This window comes from Danio rerio, chromosome 3 (assembly GCF_052040795.2).
Source record: "Danio rerio strain M-AB ecotype USA chromosome 3, GRCz13ab, whole genome shotgun sequence".
Lineage (NCBI taxonomy): Eukaryota > Metazoa > Chordata > Actinopteri > Cypriniformes > Danionidae > Danio > Danio rerio.
The window spans coordinates 30,399,238-30,422,827 of NC_141023.1; the positions used below are offsets into that span (position 1 = coordinate 30,399,238).

The window sequence follows — 23,590 nt, forward strand, 5'->3', positions numbered from 1 at the left end:
AGAGGAAACTCATGCGAACATGCAAACTCCACACAGAAATGCCAACTGACCCAGCCGAGGCTCAAACCAGCAACCTTCTTGCTGTGAGGCGATCATCCTACCCACTGCGCCAATGTGACGCCCCTCACTATTATATAACAAGAAAAAAAATTATCTTTAAAGTTTCTTATTTCATACTATACTTATTCTTAAAGTCTGTGTAATCCGGACATTGCTAACTTTTTAGTTCAACATGAAGATGTTCAACATGAAGATGAGTTGAATTTTGTTCTTCTCATATCTTTCATTTGCAACAAACAGAAAAAGGGTGTGGCTGAGCACATTTCACCAAATCCATCAAACGGAGAAGGACTGCTTTTCCAGAACGGAAACAAATGTTACATTTTGATTAAAGATTATTTGGATTGGATTATAATGGATTAACTTGCGCTTTGTAATTGTTCACCTTTAGACTAACAATATGTGCTAACAAAAAAAAGACATTGTAATTTAAGATTTCATCCAGACTTTAAAAATGTTTGTTTCTGGCCTCAGGGTCATCCTGTGATACTTGAGTCTGACTCTGTTTTGGTTTTTTAATCTTCCAATCTCTCATTATATTTCAAGCTCATATTCACATAGTGAATTTGTCCATTCTTGCCCAACATGTCTGTGTTGTGTCTCCGAATCCCAATGTTACACAACTTAAAAGCCCACCCACTCTAACCTGTGACAGTTTCTATTCGTCATACAGTATGTGGTTTCAGCAGTGACTTGGCAGAGCTCATGAGGAGAGGGGATCAGAGTGTTTTTGAGACGTCATCATGGTTAAGACGTTTCAGAAATGATTCATGGTATCGTGATGTTGGACCCTCACGCATGTGTGTTTCCAATAGGGAGCATGGTAACGTGATGTACAATCAAAATATGGTTGTGCAATATCTTGTTTAAGTACAGAACATCTCATTATCACCTGAGATCATAATTTAAAGCTGTTTATGTAATGTCTATGTCGGGTTTGAAAATGTAGGTATCAAACATGAGTATTAGGAAATAAACTGTAGGAGGACTTTTTTTTTTTTTTTAAAAGAAGGAAAAATATAAAAGGTGGACGACACAAAAACGAGGAAGGTGAGATTCAAAGGAATAAAGAAAGCAGCACAGAGAAAAAGAACAAGTCCAGTCTGGCCTTTTCCTCTTTAGCTGTGCACCCGCCTCTGTTTCATTTCTCCCCACCCATTGCATTCCCCTACAAAAACATCCTCACATCATACCACCTTTCACAGGACGTAACGGTTTCACAAGGTGGGAGACTAACTTTAAGAAAAAAAGTCAAGAGACTAACTACAAAAAGCAGGAAACTTAGAGACTTTCTACAAAGAGCTGCAAATAAAGGTAAAGTTCAAACTTTTTTCCTTACAAGCAAATTAAAAAATGAAGCAACTTAATGGTTTAGAAAGAAGAAATCCTTAAGTATATATTAAGTATATAATTAGGGATTTACACTTTTAACTTAAGTGTGAATGTTTAGTGTTGAATATTTGTAAATAAAGTAATAAAAAGGTAAATAAATCAATGTTATGCTTGATATTAGACAGCTTATTAAAAGAGGTTAAAGGGAGGGGCCTTTGTGTAAAATAGATGCTTTTAAGCTAATATTTTTAGACCTTAATGTTCACATTTTTTCGATAAAAATGTATCATTTTGTGTTTATAAAATATAAACAATAATATAAATATATATATATATATATATATATATATATATATATATATATATATATATATATATATATATATATATATATATATATATATATAAACTTGAATTACTGTCATAACATAAAAAAAACAAGTTACATTCCAGTTTAGAGTTTCTTAAAAACCAAAAACGTAACAGTTCAGCACAAATATAACGCACCATCTTCCTCCCTCGATCAGGCTTTTAAGAGCACAGTTATCTCCGTGTAGACAGGAGAAGAACACAATTCTGGAGGAGCCAAGGTGCATGTTAATAATCGTCCGGAGAGCTGCTGAATGATTCAGCGTCAACTAAAAACAGCCATAATTACCGTTAGTCATTTTGCCGGAGCCCACGCACCACCTGGTCACCCACTCAAGTCCTCACCAATCCATGGCGCTCTGTGGCCAGAAGGAAGAAAATACAGCACACAGTAGTGGACTACAGAGCGGAAAATACAGCCAACAGTAGTTTTATCAATCAATGAGGATTTTGTACAGAGAACAACTTGGAAAATAAGCCAGAGACATTTAAGCAAAAGAGAAATAGAATAGAATAGAATAGAATAGAATAGAATAGAATAGAATAGAATAGAATAGAATAGAATAGAATAGAATAGAATAGAGCGGGACCCGGGACCCCTCTCAGGGAGTGGCAGATCACTGGTTTAGCAAAGATAAAAAGTGTCACAACCTGTTGAGACTTGAGATTTGCTCGGTGATGTGGGTTTCCTTAGAGATGCTGTTATTTTCCGCTATAGCCTCGAGATACCGATTCCTGTATGGGCCTGTCTTAGGGAGGAGTCACTGGGTTTGTGTGCAAATACATAAGCTTCCAGGCTGAATATGTCTTACCAAACAAAACATACTAATTATGCAAACACAGGAAGATGTTAAAGAGACAGATCACTCAGATATGGAATTTCTGTCATCAGTGAAGAACACAAAAGAAGATGTTTTGGAGAGTACTATCCACTGATATTCATATTAATGATGTCAATTGCTTCTGATTTCCAACATTCTTCTTTTGTGGTTAACGGGAATAAACATAGTTTGAAACCACTTGAGTGTGAGGAAGTTTTCATTTTTTTCATTTTCACTTAAGGAGAACTAACTTAACTCGACCGTAAAGCGTGCTTGATTTGATGTCATTCTTTGTTTTCATTGTTTCAGGATGGGCTCCGCTGGTGTGCAGATTGTGTGTGTGGCTCTGGGAATTTTAGGACTCATTGCTACAGTCGTGACCATTGCTATTCCACAATGGAAGACTTCTGCCTTTATTGGTCAGAACATCATCACTGCACAGGTAAACAATTACTGCAGTTTCAAAGAATTAAGTTATTATTATTATTAAAATGATTATTCTAAATCAGTAACATATTGTTAACTAGTTAATTAGGTCTCATCAAGCACCAAGAATGGTGTACTTGTATGATATTGTCTAACTCTCATGAAGAAAAAACCGTATGGAAAAACAAACTTGTCATTTTCAACATAAATAGTTTGACCTAGCATTAGCTAAAACCATTTTTAAAAATTAAAATAAATAAAAAAATATCAGTTCTATAAAGTAAAAAATACAATTAAATGTAATTAATTAAGAAAAAACTACAATGAGAAATTTTGTCAACCGAACAAGTTTAAGAGTAAAAATTAAATAATAAGTAAAAGATGAATAAAAAAAAAATCACAAAAATGATTAAAGGTACAGTAGGACTATTTTAAAAGTAAAAGTTCTCCACACCCCCACCAGTGTGCAGCATCCACTTGGATGATGTGACGGCAGCCACAGGATAGCGACGCCAGTGCGCTCACCTCACACCAGCTATTGGAGGAGTGGAGAGACAGTGATAGAGCCAATTCATTGTATAGGATGATAGGGAGGCCATGATCGTAAGGGCCGATAGAGGGACTTTGGCCAGGACACCGGGGTTACACCCCTGCTCTTTTATGAGAGGTGCCATGGGATTTTTAATGACCACAGTGAGTCAGGACCTCGGTTTAACGTCTCATCCGAAAGACGGCGCCCACGGACAGTGTAGTGTCCCCTTCACTTTTACTGGGGCATTAGGACACAGACCACAGGTTGAGCGCCCCCTGCCGGCCTCACTAACACCACTTCCAACAGCAACCTAGTTTTCCCATGTGGTCTCCCATACAGGTTCTGACCAGGCTCAGCCCTGCTTAGCTTCAGCGGGTAACCGGTCTTGGGCTGCAGGGTGATATGGCTGTGGCTTTACAGTTGATCCTTGTGTCTGGTTGGTAATAGCACAATACTAGCTAGCATGAATTAACATGATTCTATCAAATTAGCATGTTATTAGCATGTTGTTAGCATGTTTCTAGCATAAATAAGCATGTTGCTAGCATGTTTCTAATAGCATGTTGTTATTATGGTTTCAACATGAACTAGCATGTTTCTAACACAAATAAGCATGGTGTTAGTATAATTCCAATATAAATTAACATGTACTAGCATTATTCTAACATGAATTAGCATGTTACTAGCATTTTTCTAAAATGAATTAGCATGTTGCTACCATATTTTTAGTAGGCATTGGACAATAACCATTTTCATTTAATTTATTTAGCCTGTAATGTTCACTGCTCCAAAATATTACAAATGTTTCTTAAAATTAAATTTGTGTTCAATTGAGGAAAAAGATTTTATTTTTTACCCAGACATTTGAAAAGACCATATATTAGAGCAGTAACGTTAATCCCGTGATATTTTTATCCAAGGTTATCATACTGTCAGAATCCTGTGATGGCCTCTGCTTAGTTTCTAACATGAATTAGCATGTTGTTAGCATGTTTCTAACATTAATTAACATGACTCCAACATACAAAAATATACACTATTATAAATAACATAAAAGTAGGAATTATTGTTATTACTATTATTCAATTTCACAATTTGTTAACTTCCCAATTTAACGTTACCATCACTGAGCTGTTTTTTCTTTCCTTCTTCTCGCCTCGCCTCAGGTCTCGGAGGAGGGTCTGTGGATGCAGTGTGTGGTTCAGAGCACCGGTCAGCAGCAGTGTAAAAGCTACGACTCGTTGCTCATCCTGAGCTCAGACCTGCAGGCGGCTCGAGCCATGACCATCATCAGCTGCATGCTGAGCGTCCTGTCCCTGCTCATCCTGTGCGGCGGTGCAGACTTCACCACCTGCATCGAAAACGAAGACGTCAAGCCCAAAGTGACCCTGGTGTCCGCCATCGGCCTGATCCTGGCGGGCCTGCTGGTCATCATCCCAGTCAGCTGGGCCGCCAACAACGTCGTGCGCGACTTTAACAACCCGATGGTTCCTGAGGCACAAAAGAGGGAGCTGGGTCCTTGTATTTACATAGGCTGGGCTTCAGGAGTGCTGCTCATACTGGCCGGGGGTCTGCTGTGCTGCTTCAGCAGGCCTCGTTCCAGCGGATCCAGCGGAGCCGCCAAATACTACAGCAACAGCGCCTCAGCGCCCAGCAAAAATTACGTGTAAATAAATGCAAAAGATGAGCATTTAAGATCATTCTAGGTGTAGTACGTACTAGATAACCCGTCTAAGGTAGCGAATAAGTCTGTAGTTTGTAGGAAAATCGCCCTCATAAGACTTAACCGTGGTTTATTTACAGTAGCCTATATTAATCATGTTTTATTTAAGCAAATTTTTTACAAATGCTGTGTTAAGCTGTGTGTTGTAAAAGGTTACCACAGGAATTTGTTTTGGGTTTGTTTTGTTTTATGTGATATTTTGTTTCTGGCAAAACCATGGTTAATTTTGGTGAGAGTGGAACTGGAAAAGGTCAAAATGGAGAAAGATGTAAATATTACTTGTTTGGAGTCACTGAACTGTCCTACAAATACTGTCTTTAAGCATTTTAATAATCAGTTTTATATCTTTTTTTATGATAATTTACTACTGCCTTTTCTTAGAGCTGCTAATAAACACAACTTCAGGGATGGGACAGAGCTTGTGTCCAAAATACTTTCATTCAGGTCACTGTATAACACATGTGTGCCAGTCCTTATTATTTTCAAAACCATGACTGCACTCATATCTTTTGAGTATTAATGTTGCATAACAGCTACTACTAGACTGTGTTCGGATGTATTCCTACTAGCGTTTACTCAGTGTGTAATCAGTTTACTTTTGGGGTTTTTAATGAGACCATTTTACTTTATTATGTAATAGACAATGTTGTCTTTAAAAAATGTATGTTGTAAGACCAGACTAAGGAGTTTATGTCACTGGTACTTTTCAAGAACATATTTAGGATATGGGAAATACTGTATCATTTTGTTTTTAATACTGTATAATTTCGTGCTTTCTTTGTGCATTAGGTCATAATCATTTCCACTGTCTGCCTGTTCAATAAAACCGACTGATTCAGACATTTGTATGTGCGATCAATTGTTGACACATGAATAAAGCTTTGATAAAATAACACTTTATTTTAAGTCCTATAAAACATATTAAAATGGGCTCCAAATAAAACATCACATAAAAAAAGTTAAATCCCTGAAGAACAATATTTGGTGTGCAAAGGACAGCAAAATGACATCCGAGAAAATCTCTTTCACATGAATCTAGAAATCTTGCACCTTTTACGTTTTCATTATTCGCACATCTTGCTCATGTCCATTTGCATTTTTAAAATTCATATTTTCAATTCATCTGGGGTCTGTCTTCATCTACTTGCTCTCCAGGTCATTCACTCGCTTGGTCAAATCCTCCACCATCTCCTTCAGCTTCTTCACCTCGTTCTGCAAGGCCTGAACATCCTGTACGAGACATAGAAAGGAAGGCAGCATGAGTTTAATAGTAGCAGAAGTTCAGTTTGCCGTGTTTGGGGTTGAATAAATCACATCAGGACACTTACCCCACTGTCCGACTGTCGGTTGCATGAGGATGATGATGTGGTGGACATCAAGCTCTTGATGACTTTGAACTCTTTGTTCTTGGTTGTAGCCACAAAACCGTCTTTCAAGGAGATCAGGATTGGTTCGCCATCTTTGCCTGCAAACCAATCATCCGCCTCCACTGATGGCTCTGGACCCACCGTGTTGGGGTAAAGGTCTTCTTGAAACAAGTCAGACTAAAGCAAGCAAAAGATAATGCTGGATTCAGACCACAGGTCAACAACAGTGTGACATTAATACACAGCCATTCAAGAGTTTGGGGTAGGTTAAATGTTTTCTCAACTGTAGTCTCTTACGCTCACCATGATAGCATTAATTTAACCAAAATATAGTAAAAACTAATATGAAATATAATTTAAAATACCTTTCTTCTATAAATAAATTTCAAACGTAGTTTACTCAGCAAAACTGACTTTTACTGCAGCTGTTACTACAGTATTTAATGTCAAATGATCCCCCAAAATCATCCCAGGGGTTCATTAATTGACAGTTTTCAAACAAAAACCTGATAAAAACTGAAAGCATATTGCACTGTGGTTGTTTATTTACACAAAAAACTATTTTAATGTTTCAACAATACCATTATTGTTTACTGTGTAAACTGTGTTTTTTGAGAAAGCTGTGACGTGTATATATATATATATATATATATATATATATATATATATATATATATATATATATATATATATATATATATATATATATATATATATATAAATAAATACACACACACACACACACACACACAAAACAGTTCTGTTCTTGAATCTGATTGGCTGACAGCAGTGCGATATTCTGTTTAGATTGCAACTTTAAAGTTTGAACTATGAAATTTTGAAGCATCTGATTCAGTGCATCAGCCGCCATCAGCCTGTCTGAGCAGACCAAATTTCTGACGATTGACGTTCCGGACAAAGACCGCATTATAAGTCCTTAAAAGAAGAAAAACGACATTATCTCAGTGTAAATTTCATGCTACAGCTGATCAAATCATTATAAAACATGTAAGTGACACCAAGTCAATCTCTCTCTTTTGTATTTTGTAGTACTGTATTTACACTACAGAAACCGGTGGTGTATGCTCTGCTCTGGCTTTTTCAGGGTTAATTATTGTGAAATCCCGATTGCAACAGAGAAATGCTGGGAAATCTCTGTAGATTGATGGCATTTTAAGATGACATCTAAAAATGTCAGCAATATCACCTGTTTTGTCATTACTTTAGACATTAGAATCACTCAAATACTAGTTTTAAAATTACGTGTGTGAAGTAGCAATGGTTTCTGCAGTTCTGATGTCAGCTGCAGATGTGTGTGGAGGAAGAAAGTAGTTCCCTGTACAAAAAGGGTTTTTGAGAGTCTCTGTGTTTGATTTTTTTTGTATACACGATTATGCCATCGAATTGTTGTATAAACACATAATCACACTTATAGCAGTGCAATATGACTGTATATCGGCACTGGTAGGGGGCACTAAGGCACTCGACCTTCGGCCTCTATATATATATATATATATATATGCATATTACTTGCTAAGTCCACCAAGTCTTGCTAAGTAACCAAAACAAGGTTGTTGCTAGATCGGATACGATTGTGGCTAGGAGTTAACAAGAATTATTTATATTTATAAAATTTTCCATTTATTGTATTTTATTAAAGTCTACCCCCACCCCCACCCTAAACTCAAAAATCGTAGTAACGTAAACAGTTATTATTATTTATGCTATCTATTAAATTAGCCAATAAATTGTATCTTTTAATGCAGAATTTTCTAAGTTGTAATTTTTATGATTCCGTTGTCTTGTAATCATACTCCAATATTCTGATTTACTGTGCAAGAAACAATTGCTACATATTGTTAACAGTTAATAATTATTCATATATCTGTTGAAACTGTGTCAATATCCTCAGCATTTCTTAAATAATAGAAAGTTGAACAGCATTTATTTGAACTAAAAAAATTTTATGATAAATTTTATAAATATCTCTGCTGCCACCTTTGATCAGTTCAACATCAAAAAATCCTTCAACCCCAAAAAATACAAACCTGACTTTTACAAACTTTCAACAACAACTAACCTTCTCCGCCACCATTAAAATAAACTAGTTTCCAGCCACTGTCAGCCTATTTGATGATTTTCACCTAAATTTGATGACCCTCATAATATTCTCAACATGTGAGTGTAAAAAACTGACACACTTATAACTTTGTCCAGATTGACAGGGGCTGATCCTTTCACCCTCATAAAGTGTCATTTTACATGCAATTTGATGTGCACTTTCTCTGATCGTCCTTGTTTTTCGCACCCTAGACACCCAGAAGTCCCGTAACTCATTCTGTACATTCACTAGGGCTTTCCTTACCATAATACACCTAAAACATGGAGGGCACGAAACTGTTGTCTCTCAATTAACAAATTATCAAGTCAATGGTAAAGAAAGAGCTAAGCTGTTCTCAAACCTTGAGTCCATATTTACCTTACGAGGCACAGTCATCACAACAGGTTCACATTTCCTCTCATGGAGTTTATAGAATCTGAAATAAACGTGACATAGTGTAGAATTAAAAATGCTGAGCTGCATGAAAATCTTTTAGTATGAATTTGGGTGAAATCAAGTATGGATGTATGAACTGACCTTGCAATCTCACACTTGTTGACCTCCAGGCCTCTCTTCGGCATGTATCCCATGCCCTTCTGGCTTTCCTTACTGCTGTACATGGACAGATAGTGGACGTATGGAGCCTCGTCTGTCACCTCAAAGTATCTGATGCTGCTATCGCCCTGCCAGACCATTTACACTAGTTAAAACATGCAACTTCTTAAACTAAAAACACTTCAACAACTTGTGTTCGGTTCTTGCCTTGCCACAGAGGTAGACTATACCCGTGTCAGGGTCAAAGAAGGGTAACAACACTCCACTGCTGGTGTCCAGCTCCTGCAGAGTCAAGGGCTCACCGAAGTTGTTCTGCAACCGCAAACACACTTTTGTGAGTCATTTTTTTGTTGGTAAAACTGAAGAAGAGCGACTCTGATGCTCAGATGCTGTACTCACGGGATCCCACAGAGCCACCTGTCGCTCACTCATGCGGCTGAAACCAGTGGTCAGGATCTTCCCATCAGACACAAACACAGCTCTGACTGGCCTAGAGCCTTCATGAGGCTTGTCCTTCTCCTAAACATACACACACATAATCAAGGCATAATTAGAGTTTTATTTTTTATCTTAACATTGAATTCTTAAAGGGATATTCACCCAAAAGCATATTTTGAAAAAAATTGGAAAAAAAAGATCAATGAATGTCTATGGGGACCACCAACTATTTGGTTACCAACATTTCACAGGATATCAGGCTCTGTGTTCAGCCAAAAAAGAAGAAAAAAAAATGATACAATGTTTGGAACAAATTGAGGGTGAGCAAATTAAATTTTTGTATGTGGTATCCCTTTAAGTAAATAAAATAATGTATTTGATTAATGCATTTAAAGGGATAGTTTAAATTGAAAAATATGAAATATTCCTTGCCATTTACTCACACTTATGTGGTTCAAAACTTTTTATGTATTCCTTCCACAAAACAAGATATTCTGAAGAATGTTGGGAAAAATATTTCAAATATTAAATATAATTGAAGTCAATGGCTTTTTCCCTAACATTCTTCAGAACATCTTTCTTTGTGTTCAATAGAAGAAAGAAACTCAAATAGGTTTGGAACAAGTGGAGGATGAGAAAATTATGATAGAACATTTATTTCTGGGTAAACTATCCCTTTAGTTAAGTCTTAAAGTGTAGTCATGTTTGCTGAGGTTTGTAGATTTCATGCATGGGAAAAACAGTCATTTAAAAAGTGACTCAGACAATCAGGAATGCTTTCCTTGTATGTTTCACAACAGGTTCAGTAGAAAAAGGCTTGGTATTAAAAAATTTTTCAGTGTAACCTGTGATTTATAACATTAAGCAACCCGTGATTACACATTCAAAAATAATTCAATTCAATTAAAAGGAACTTTCAAGTTAATTAGTATAGCTCCCTCTCATGTTTCAACACAAAACTTGCATTAACAATGCAACAAAAACTATACAGACTAGCTAACCTATGATGTACTCAATATGTCAGATGCAATCTGACAGCACAAGACTAGACGTGACTCCAAAATTAATGTGGTGAAGATTAAACAATACAACCGTAAAAAACAATAAACAAAGCACTAAAATAAAGTAGAAATAATATGAAAGTATATAAAATATGTATTCAAACAGTGTGTGAGATTGCTATGTGATTTAACACAATCCTTAAATCGCTAAAGACTTTCTCATTATATAAACAACAACTAAGCTTTTATAACAAGTATAATTATGTATATCGAATAAAAACATATTATAATTATAATTAAAATAACATATTTAAAACTTTGATTGTTTAAATGAATATTATTATTATTATTATTATAGTTTCCCCAATTTGTTGTTTTCTAAATACAGTACACAGTTTTAAAGCAGATAACACTTTACAACATGGTCTCATTTGTTATAGTTATCTAATTAATTCATTTATTCATTCATATTCAGCTTAGTCCCTTTATTAATCGGGTCGCCACAGCAGAATGAACCACCAACTTATCCAGCATATGTTTTACTCAGCGGATGCCTCTCCAGCTGCAACCCATCACTGGGAAACATCCACACACATCCATTCATACTCATACTACGGACAATTTGAACCGGAAACCGGAGCACCCAGAGGAAACCCACGCCAACACGGGGAGACCAAGCAAACTCTACACAAAAACGCCAACTGACCCAGCCGAGGCTCTAACCATCGACCTTCTTGCTGTGACCCGACAGCACTACCTGCAGCGAAACCGCGTTGCCAAAATTATGTAATAAATTAGCATAATTATATTAGATAAATATTCCTAAAAGAATTTTACTTTATTAATTTTGTTTAGTAAAAAAATAACTGTTCACTGTTTGTTCACATGATTATTTACTAATGTTATAATATACATCTTTTAATTTTAAAAAGGTTTTAGTTATATTTAATAGACTAAATTGAAAAACGCTTTAGAAGTTATGTTTATTGATAATTCATATTAACCAATGAAGTTAACTAATGCTAACAAACGAAATTTTATTGGAAAGCAAAATTGTTATGCCACAGTCATTGGATAATGGGGGAAAATGTTAACTCTAGGCCCTTTAGCAATCAAATTAAACCCCATGTATTTGTTTCTTTTTTGGGCATCATTTACTTAGTTTAGCCTGAATATAGCATTTCTTTACAGCAAAGAGGATAACGCACATAGATAACAGTGCCCTTGCGAGGGTCGATCACTCGTAGTTTCTTGTCCTTGCAGGCGGTGAGGATCTGCGAGCCATTTCTGTTCCAGCAGACACTGTAGATCAGATCCGTGTGCACAGTGTCAATGCGCACCACTGCTTCTCCACGAGCCACGTTCCAGAGGATCACCACATTATCACAGCCTGCACACAGATCAAACAGTGGAGACAAGATGAAGCAAGACAACAGCAGGAAATGGAGGTGGGAGACAAAAAAAAAGCACGTTGAAGTGTGTGTGTCAGCAGAGGGCGCCATCATTCCATTTCAATCCTAAAAGTGGTTTGTGTATTATACACTTCCATTAATAGTGTATATCGGTGGATATAAATACATGTAAAACTGGATCACAAAATTCATGTTATATAGGGATATTTTTTTAAATGTTTGGCAAAATTATGATTTTTTAATGCCAGAAAATCATTAGAATATTACGTAAGAATCATATTCCCTGAAGATTTTGTATTTCCTTCCTAATTTCCCACCGTGAATGCATCAAAACTTAATATATCCATTCCTATGAACGTTAAAATGGACAACTTTAAAAGCAATTTTCTCAATATTTAGATTATTTTGAAAGCTCAAAGCCATTTTTTTTAAATAGTTGGCTCTTGACTTATACTATCCTAACAAACCATCTATTAACAAATAGCTTTTTTACTCAGATTTCACATGATGTTGGAATCTCATTTTCAAAATGTCGAGACTTATTACTGGTTTTGTGGTTTCTGATGTGGTTTACCTGCACTCATTAGCACATTGTGGGCAGTAGGGTGCCAGCTGACAAGGCCCACACGTTTCGAGTGCCCTTCCAGCTTCACAACTGGGTCCCTCAGTGGCGTTACGAGGCCTCCCTCTGGAATCTCCCAGATCTATAATATATCAACATTGACCCTCTGTTAGATCAGGCAGTATGACCAATATCCACATTCAAACATGCATTAGTGTTGGTTGGAAACTGAGGTAAAGGTCTATTCACAGCATGGATGACAACTAGAACTACAAACACATCATTATTGTGTTTTTAATCATTTTTATTCTTTGTTTTTATTTACTTATACTCTCTTTTATTGCTGTTTATGTAAAGCACTTTGAATTGCCATTGTGTATAAAACGTGCTATATAAATAAACTTGACTTGCTTTGCCATTATGAAAAATGTAAATATTAATTATCATATTGATAGTAAATAATAAACGTACATGTAAAACATGTATTACTCTTAGGTGGTGTTAATTTCATAGATAATTTCCTAGCTTTTTTTTTGTGGCCTTAAAAAGAAAAGCAGTTTGTTTTTAATTAACAAATTTTTAACAAAATAAAATATTTTTCATAAAATCTGTTTATTATTTGGTAACACTATATTTTAATGTACACACTAACAACGAACCATTAACTAAGTCTATTAGCTTGATAATATATTAATTAGCTCAGCAACGTGCTCAGCATAACTGAGTACAGCCTGTTTTGAAAATGAATATTTTTATCCCTTTCTCAGTGAATATGGGTGATATATATTGGTGCATTTAAACAAAACAGATTTATTAAACAGATATATTTATTCAAATAATAATTTAGTCACCAAACATATTTAGAAACTGAAAGATATTATTTTCATAAAAAATTAAATTAAATTCATAAAAAATATTGCAAAAAAAATAACAAACTACAACATTTCAACAATTTTTGTTTTTTTTTAGTTTTGGTATTTTTCTAAATGTTATTTTAATGTTTTTCCCTAACAAATAAATTTGGGCTACGTATATGCACAAATAAAGTAATGTAAAGCATCCTATAAAAAAAATAGTCATTTAAATCAGAGATTTGTGGGGGGGTCTACTCATACATGCTGAGCACTGTAGGTATTGGATAGGACTAGGGATGTAGAATAAGATCACACTTTATAAGTACTAAAACACAGTTAATATCTTATTAATAGACCGGTTATTAGCTAGAAGTTAATAGTGTGAATTGTGACAAACTAATGCATTACCATTATTTTTTAATAGTAAAAAATTGCTATATAAAATACAGTGTTAAATAAGCTAGTGCTTCCAAATTGTTGCTCTTTTGTTGGTTCGATTGCTTCAACAAGTTGGTTTGAATAAAAATGGCTGCTAAATTAATATAATTAAATTGAAATGAAACTGAATAGGATCCATTCTCGACAAGCAGATTTTATTCTAAACGTTCCACTTTTAGACTGTAAAACAACTTTGAACATTTGTTGTCTCTTATAACCAGCATTACTGTACAATAACAAGCCTATTCTTGAGCTTTATTTACACACCATTTTATCAATTTTATTTATTTATTTTTTTCATACTCAATCTGTTTGTTGATACTTATGACGATGTAATGTAACTGGCAATGGTTTAAAAATATGAATCATATAGAATATTTTAATTGTTTTGGTACACACATGTAAAGCTATACATGTATTGGAATTACCAAAAATACATTGTGTGGTTGACGACAAAAATCATTAAAATATTATGTAATAATCAGAAGATATGTTGTGGATTTCCTACCATAAATCATTAAAACTTAATTTCTGAGTTGTCAAGTGCATAAGCACTTTATTTAGACAAATTTAAAGGGGATTTTTTCATTATTCTCAAATTTCAGATTTTCAAATATTTGTATGTCATCTAAATACAATCCTATCATATCAAACCAAACATCAATGGAAAGCTTATTTAATAGGTGGTTGTATTTTATAAATTTTTTTTTTAAAATGGACCCTTTCTGTCTGGTTTTGTGGTCTCTGGTCACAAATGTCATGTGACCAAACCATGAAGTCCTTGTCACTCACCATGACACTACAGTCTTCAGAGCCGCTGGCAATGATGTTGTCATTATGTGGGCAAAACTCAATGTCCAGCACGGGTCCAGTATGTCCACAGACAGTGGGTTGGGACATGTCAATACGACCCGTCTAAAACACAAAACAAAGGGTTACAGAGGAAAGCAAAGGAATGTAGAATATGAAAGCTGTATTGCTGACAAACAGAGCAGAAAGAGCACGAGAGATCTCAGACAGATGAGAAGGCTGTGTCAGCTGATCTCAATTTTATAGCTATGCCTTCAATTACGCCTAATAACTACCAACCCGTTTAGAGAAGACAGCACCATGCAAGAGTTTCTGGAGAGCACATTTACTCTTATTGTTAGATCTTAGAGTTCTGTGCAAGTCTATGTAGAGGAATGGTTTATGATTTATTACTCCCACACAGGGGATGCACTAATTTAAGAACTAGAAAATTGACTGAAATCCATGTTAAGCAAATACTGAAAACTCCTTTTATGTTACTTGAAATAATGCTGAAATGTAATCATGAAAAACACTAGAAGAAACTCTCTTTTCTGAATTTTTTTACGTTATCAAAATAAAAGGTTAAAACTTAAAAAAGAAATAATGGTCAAAAATGACTGCATATGACTGGTAATATGATTTCATCAGGAGGGAATGCTAGCACCCAAATAAATTCTTCTGACAGTTACCTTTTTAAGATACAAAACTCAAATTGTATCCACTACTTAATTGAATTAATTTCTTTATTAAACACAGTGAGCAGTGACTTTCATTTTGCTGGAATATATATATATATATATATATATATATATATATATATATATATATATATATATATATATATATATGCACACACACACACACACACATATATATATATATATATATATATATATATGTATGTATGTATACACATATATATATATATATATATATATGTATGTATGTATACACATATATATATATATATATATATATATATATATATATATATATATATATATATATATATATATATATATATATATATATATATATATATATATATATATATATACATACACAGTGGAAGTCCGAATTATTAGCTCCCCTTTTCATTTTTTTTATTTTTAAATATTTTCCTAATGATGTCTAAATGAGCAAGGAAATGTTTACAGTATGTCTAAATGTCTGATAATATTTTTTCTTCTGGAGAAAGTCTTATTTGTTTTATTTCGGCTAGAATAAAAGCAGTTTTTAATTTTAAATATCCATTTTAAGATCAATGTTATTAGCCCATTTAAGCTACATTTTTGGTGGCAAATAGTTTACTATTAGTTTGTTTGATCATACCAACTTTGCTTTTGCCTTACAGCAATTTTATGTAAAGAATTCTAATGTTGTGTATATGTATCTATTTTATTTCATTTTCTGTAAAGCCTCGCATGGACAGGTGTTGAGAATTAGCAATTCTGCTTAAACTCTTAAACAAATGCATTTGGTTGTCCAGTGTAATTGTGATGTCCATGTCAAACAAACATATAAATAAATAAATATTACTAAATAAATTATAATAAAAAAACATCAAACGACATTCGAATTCAATGACTATCTAGTGACAAATATTTTAATTACAACACCCTTTTTTTTCAAAGAGTCAAAATCCTGTCTACATTAACATATAACTGAAAACAAAACATTAATTACAGATTAAATTACCGCCTTTATCATTTAAAGGGATTGTTTACCTAAAAATGAAAGTTCTGTCATCAATAACTTATCCTTCACTTGTTCAAAACATGTTTGAAATTCTTACTTCTGTCAAACGCAAAGGAAGATATTCTGAAGAATGTTGGAAAGCAGCAGCCATTGACTTCCATTAGTGTATTAATCTATGGCTGCTGGTTTCCATCACTCTTCAGAATATCTTCCTTTGTGTTCAATAGAAGAAAGAAATTCATAAAGGTTTATAACAACTTAAGTGTGAGTTAATGATGATGAAATTTAAATTTTAGGGTAAACTATCCCTTTAATCGAAAAACAAAAAGGAAAAGGATGTGCATTTTCTGCACAATGCTGCCTTTAATGCCACATGTGAACTCTGCAAGTTTGTGTAAAACCAGATGATGGCATTACGAGTCTCAAAAACTAGGCTTTCAAAACTTCCTCAAGCCACCCAAAACGAAATGAAAGGCCTTGACTCGAATTCTCGTGTTCATTGGGAAAACAATGGCAGCCATTGAGTTTAAGACGCACAGCAGATTGAACATGACAGAACTCCCATTCACTCGCCAGCGTAAAACTCACAAGTGCAGAAAGAGCGAACTATGAAAACAGATGAGCAGAGATGATGCACCGAGAAGATGAAACAAAACAATTGATGAAAAGAGGAAGACAGAAAACTTTCCATGCTGCAAATTATTTTGTAGCTATAATGCTTAACGAAGTGCAAACTACACATTCAAATTTAGTTTGATCACGATGAAGAAAGCGGGCACATCAAGATGAAGTTTAAGTGGCAGCTGTCCTTTTCTCACAGTTTTTGTCACTCACTCAATCTGCAAGCTGTCACCACATCCTGTGCAGCGCTGACAGAAACGCACTCCAAATATGGCAAAAACAAGATGCAAGAGAGCATAAAGAGAAGAGATGCTCGATCTGGTGACACGTACATACGAAACCCAACCTTGAACTTCCTTATTTAGACAAAAACTGCATGACACGTCTAGTGTTCAAAATGTAAAGACTATAGCAGAACATTTCCATCAGCTAATCGATTAAAAGTGCAAACGGGCCTAAAACTACTAACCTAAACTTTACTCTTTTAATATTTTAATAAAATACTGTCTTTGTTATTTGACTTTGGCTTTAAAAAGAGGTTAGATAGCTGAAGTTTTATGAGTCTGACTTGCTATCTGGATGCACCTTGCTCAGGGGCAGGACAATGAAGGCTCCTCCACCGCTGGCATCCACAATCATGGACACAAATTTGGGGTTGACGGAGCAGAAGTTGCTGTCCCAGGTCATCTGGGAGATCCTGATGTCATCGTAGCACTGGTCCGCCTTCACCGCCTGGCCAAAGACATGGCGAAACTTACTGGACCTGACCACCTTCCTAGACATGATGACCTGAGGAAAGACAGACAACAGGGATAGATGACCTCCCATCAGCAAACTAATGAAATGCACACACCATTTACTCAAATGTTTAGACATTTTAAGATTTGCTTTGTTCTGTTGTAAATAAAAGTAGCCATTGACGTCCATAGTGTTTCTTACACTGTTAATGACTTTTGTAAATGACGCAGTATTTCACTCTAATATGAATTGTATTTTCCTGTAGGATTCCCAGTATTGGGTTGCGGCAGGAAGGGCATCCACTGCATAAACCATATGTTGGATAAATTGGTGGTTCATTCTGCTGTGGCGACCCCAGATTAATAAAGGCACTAAGCCGAAAAGAAAATGAATGAATGAAAGATTTTACAGTAGGACAGTTATGCAGTATGTTACTGTATTTTAAAGTTGCATTGTAAAAATGACTATATTTTGCAGTTAAGATAAATCTCAACACCGCAAATACATATACTAAATGTTGTTGTAAGTATAAATACTTGATTTTTGCTGTAGTAGATTCTACAGGAAATTGTTAACAGTGTACTATGGATGTTGGAGGATAAAACTTGGAAGCATTCTTCAAAACATCTTTTGTTTTCAGTAGAATGAGGAAACTCAGTTTAGATCAAGTGGATGGTGAGTAAATGGTGACAGAACTTTCATTCTTGTTGATGAACTATTTATTTAAACATAAGTAATGAATGAAGAAATATACACAATGTGTTACATCATTATTTTCAAACAATAAAGCATGGCACCATAGATTATGGGATTTCCAGGGAATGCATAAGTTGGCCGGTTTTGTACATTCAATGAAACATACGTTGCAACCAGTGGTGTAGTAGGGGCCATATGCACGTATACTCTGTATGCCTACTTTTTTCCACGAGCTGTTTGGGTATTATGACTTCTGATGATCAATAATTGCGTATACCCTCGATATACTCACTTGTTTTGCTGATTAAACCCCCTAATTTGTGTGTTTTCGCATCTCCTTTAACTGTATACCAATTTTTTTTTAAACTTGCATCTTAATTTGTTGCAAATTGTGCATTTGGAAAAAATATACATGAGTATATGCTAGTATTTGGGTTCTACCACAGCTTAATATGCTCAGCCAATCTCCGGGTCTGCTGGGGGCACTATTAGCTAAGCATAAATCATTTAGCAGGATTAGATTATTAGCATCTCGCTTAAAATGAACAAATTTGTTCAAATATTTTTCCTTTTTAAATTGTCATCATTTACTCAACCTTTACTTGTTCCAAACTGGTTTGTCTTTTTTTCTTCTGTTGAACACAAAAAAAGAAATACTTTGAAGAAAGCTGGAATCATGTAACTATTTACTTCTATGGTATTTGTTTTTTTACTTCTATGGAAGTCATTAGTTACAGGTAACTTATGTTAAATATATTGCTAATGAAACAAAAAACATTGACTTTCATTGTTTCTTTTACTACTTTTAAAATTTTGGTTGGGTGGGTAATAGTACACCACCTTTTTTAGGACTACACCACTGTTTGCAACATAAGCTGCCAAATGCACACGTGTAAATATAGATAGATAGTAGACATTTCCACTCAATTCGATTGTCTCAAGTTTCTTTTTTGAAATGTGCATCTCAATACAATCAGCATGATCCATTGATTTGAAGCTGTTTAGTTCTTTGTGATTTGTGGTAAAACTAGCTGACTGTAATTCCTGGATTTGATGGCAATCTAAAGAAACTCTGCTGTGGTTTATGTGTTCACACCCAAGTTTCATACTTTCTTAAATCCACTCACAATTTGATTTTAATTCCCTTAAATGAACTGTTACAGATGCTTCGGACAGAAACTGAATGCACAAGAGATTTGAAGTGTTCTTCATCTTTCTATCTTTAAAACTGAATTTAGGCAATATGCACTAAGAAAGAGGAAGGAAGGCGGAAACTAGCATGAAGTGACAGAGAAGGAAATGCTCGGCCTCTACTTCTCCAAGTCTGATGCCACGTTGTTTGCAGGTTTTAGTAATAAAGCATTTTACTGCATATCCCTCTTACACTGTTAAAATATGTAATGATAAATATTTTTATGTTGCTTTAACTTAAGTTAATCAAGTTTCAACTACATTTTTTTAAGCTATACAAAGTTTATATTGATTCAACAAAAAATAAATAAGACCGCAAAAATGTTTTTACAGTCTATTATTTATTTATTTTTAATTCTTTCTCAATGCTATACCAAATACAGTCTTGTGCATATGCTGACTTTTGTGACTACAAATGTGCATTAATTTGCAGTCAGATCAACACATTCAGTCAAACACACTGTAAATGACAAAATAAGAAAACTGAGCATTATGCAAAGAAAACATTGTAGCTGGAGTAAATGCGGGAGTGCAGGAGATGTTCAGTTACACCACATCCTTCCACACAAACATGGAAACCACTGAGTTATTTCTATCAAAGATTGTCAGAATTGTTTCATTGTGATCATTAACATTTATTTGCACCCGGTTAACTTACCACGGCAGTTATTATATCCAAATACACTCATACACTCTATAATACTGCATGACTTCTTAATTTTTGCTTCCAAACACAATGGTAAAATGAGTGACTGTCAACACTGGTCAGCCAACCGTTCAGTTTCCTTCATCCATTTTTGTGTCTGTGATGCTGTCATTCAGCCTAACTTTATAGTGTTCACCAGATGAAAAGCTATGCAAGTTTAAAACAAGTACATTAAAGCAATTTAATGTAGAATAGGTTTAACTAATCCTTCACAATTAACTCTGGTAGGATTAAATATTTGTGTTTTGTTTTAGCTCCTCCAATCTACTTTAAGACAAACTGAGCAAACTGAATATAGTTTTCATGTCTATATGTATACTGTATGAATGAAGTGAGTTCATTACTTTATCAGCCATTTCATATTTAGTTCTCTTACTTAACTTCCTTAAATACTCAACTTTGCCTCGCCACAGTTAAAAAACTAAAAACTAGCTAACAAATCAATAAAATCAACCAACCAATTACAATCCAATTATTTCATTAGGAACGATTGACAGATTAGCATAGTTTAAAAAGCTAGCTACTCATCTCAACAGCATTTAGGCGTTGTGGAGGCGTTTAGGCGCGCCCAAAACGCTACCTAGCCAGCTTACTAGGTTTTGAGACGCCGCCAAAGATGCTAAGTTTTGCACGGTTTCCAATAACGGCGGACACAGAAACATAGATTATACCGGGATGGGGGACTGTACCTGAGAACTGTGGCTGGAAAGGGACTGGCTCCTGAGGCGAGAGGATGAAGCGCCGAACTCTTGACAGATGGAGAGAAGTGGGTGAATGCCAACGGTTGTGGCTGGAGCTCGCTCTAAATCATGGAGGAAGTGAGAGTTTTAGATGTAGATGAGGATGGGAGGTGTCCTCGCTTTATGTTTCCTTTTAAAGTGATTTACGTGTATGAAACTGCACATCCCTTTATCTTGGTGACTTGTCAGCAACACAAACGTGTCGCGCGCGGGCGGTTTTGTCGACTCGTTTATCTCGTTATCGCTCTTACGCTTTTATTTGCAACAATAGATAACAGTAAGTAGTTAATTGCAAAATTACAGTAAATAACTTTACTCAAGAAAGCACCATGGCGACCATTTCTGCATTTAGGCTTATTATTGCATCATGTGGATCAACATTTTTTCTTTAATTGGCAAAACCAATTAAAAAAATAAATAAAATAAGTTCAGCAAAACTACATAAAAAGTACGTAGATTTTTATTTAGCAAAAAAAAAAACTGTTTTGTTACAATTCAAAATTGTTATATCCATTATTCGCCTATTTATGCTTTAAGACAGCTATAATGATGCAATTTAAAGGGTCAGTTCAACCAAACAATTCCTCACTACTTATTCATTTTCCTTTAGCTTAGTCCCTTTATTCATCAGGGGTCACCAAAGCGGAATGAACTGCCAACTTATCCAGCATATGTTTTACACAGCGGATGTCCTTCCAGCTGGGAAACCCCCATTCACACTCATTCACATTCTACAGTCAATTTAGTTTATCCAACTCATCTAAAGCACGTCTTTGGACTGTGGAGGAAACCGGAGCACCCGGAGGAAACCCACGCCAATTCGGGGAGAACATGCAAATGTAACCCTGTGGGTCCTACAGTACCCAACCCGCTCTGAGTTGGGATTGAACCGACGATACTTTGCATGGGAGTCGGTTGCTCTAACAAGGAGGCTAAAGCCCATTGCCTGTAGCATCTGTCACTAGAGCATCTTTGGAGGTCAGAGGAGTGAGGTTTACCTGCACAGCATTTCACTAGCAGGCCTCAGCCACACAAACTCCACATAGAAATGCCAAGTGGCTCAGCCAGGACTCGAACCAGCGACCTTCCTGCTGTGAGGCGACAGTGCTAACCAATGAAACACTATGTCACCCTCCTCACCATTTACTTGGTGCTAAAGTTTTGAATTTATGCCAACCAAGATATTCTGAAGAATGTTGGGGGGAAAGCAGCTAACATTTATAGTAGGAACAAAAGATACTGTTGAAGTCAATGGTTGTTTTATCCAAGATTCTTCAGTATATCTTCCTTTGTATTTTTGTGTTCTTAACAGAATTAAGAAACTCCAACATTTTTCTTTTTTTTTTTTTGCTGGGTTGGGGGGCAACTTTCTATTTAATATGGCAAATATAAAAGATTCCTTTCTTTTCAGCTTAGTCCCTTTATTAATCAGGGGTCGCCACAGCAGAATGAACCGCCATCTTATCCAGGATATGTTGTTTTTACGCGGTGGATGCCTTTCCAGCTGCAACCCATCACTGGGATACACCCATACACGCTCATTCACACTCATACACTATGGATAATTTAGCATGTCTTTGAACTTGTGGAGAAAACCAAAAGCACCCAGAGGAAACCCTCACGATTCGGCCCATAAAGCATTCATTTAACCAGTTAAACAATCCTGTTTCGGGCACAGCAAGAAGGTCGCTGATTCAAGTCTCAGCTGGGTCAGTTGGCAATTCTGTGTGTTTGTATGTTCTTCCTGAGTTTGCGTGGGTTTCCTCCGGGTGCTCAGGTTTCCCCCACAGTCAAAGACATGTGGTATAGGTGAATTGGGTAAGCTAAAATTGTCCGTATTGTGTGTGTGTGTGTGTGTGTGTGTGTATGAATCAGAGTGCATGGGTGTTTTCCAATGATAGGTTGCAGCTTAAGGGGCATGTGTTGCATAAAACATGCTGGATAAGTTGGTGGTTCATTCCGCTGTGGCGATCCCAGATTAATAAAGGGACTACGCCGAAAAGAAAATGAATGAACAATCCTATTTCAATTAATCAAGAAAAAAAGACAATCAAAAGAGACGATGTAAAAATATAAACCTCAGTTTATTGCACAATCGCTGCAGGAGACCATGGGGTTTGGAAGATCTGTCTGTGTGAACAAATGTAACCGTGGACATACAAATAGTCTGAGAGAGAAATATAGGCCCAAAAAATAAACCAACAAAGAGACACACTTGTAGATGAAACCACTTACAACAAGAAATGTTTACGTAAAACCAAAGTTACAACAATGCTTGTAATAAATTTGTTAAGGAGACCTAATAAAACAACAAAAAAGAAAAATAAGTGCTAACAGGGCTCATCGGGTGAACTTCATCTAGAAGGTCAACAAGGTTCAAACAAGGCTTCAATTACGCTGTTGCAGAGCCAGTAGAG

At 35.4% G+C, this 23,590-nt stretch overlaps 2 protein-coding genes across 3 annotated transcripts; one reads left to right on the top strand and one right to left on the bottom strand.

Moving 5' to 3' along the window:
- Positions 1-1,261: 1,261 nt before the first annotated feature.
- cldni (claudin i) lies at positions 1,262-6,156 on the top strand. Its single transcript, NM_131768.2, is given in 3 exon segments — positions 1,262-1,374; positions 2,892-3,024; positions 4,707-6,156. Coding segments are annotated over 2 exon segments (636 nt in total). The 5' UTR covers positions 1,262-1,374; position 2,892; the 3' UTR covers positions 5,211-6,156.
- Positions 6,138-22,463, bottom strand: coro1a (coronin, actin binding protein, 1A). 2 transcript variants are annotated; one of them, XM_087241808.1, is made up of 11 exons: positions 21,830-22,463; positions 17,688-18,183; positions 14,784-14,906; positions 12,712-12,841; positions 11,934-12,115; positions 9,686-9,805; positions 9,494-9,598; positions 9,269-9,414; positions 9,110-9,167; positions 6,592-6,807; positions 6,138-6,493 (listed from the first exon to the last, which is right to left on the bottom strand). In XM_087241808.1, exons 2-11 carry the CDS (start codon positions 18,027-18,029, stop codon positions 6,404-6,406), a joined length of 1,512 nt encoding a protein of 503 aa, XP_087097934.1. In that variant the 5' UTR covers positions 18,030-18,183; positions 21,830-22,463; the 3' UTR covers positions 6,138-6,403.
- Positions 22,464-23,590: the final 1,127 nt, after the last annotated feature.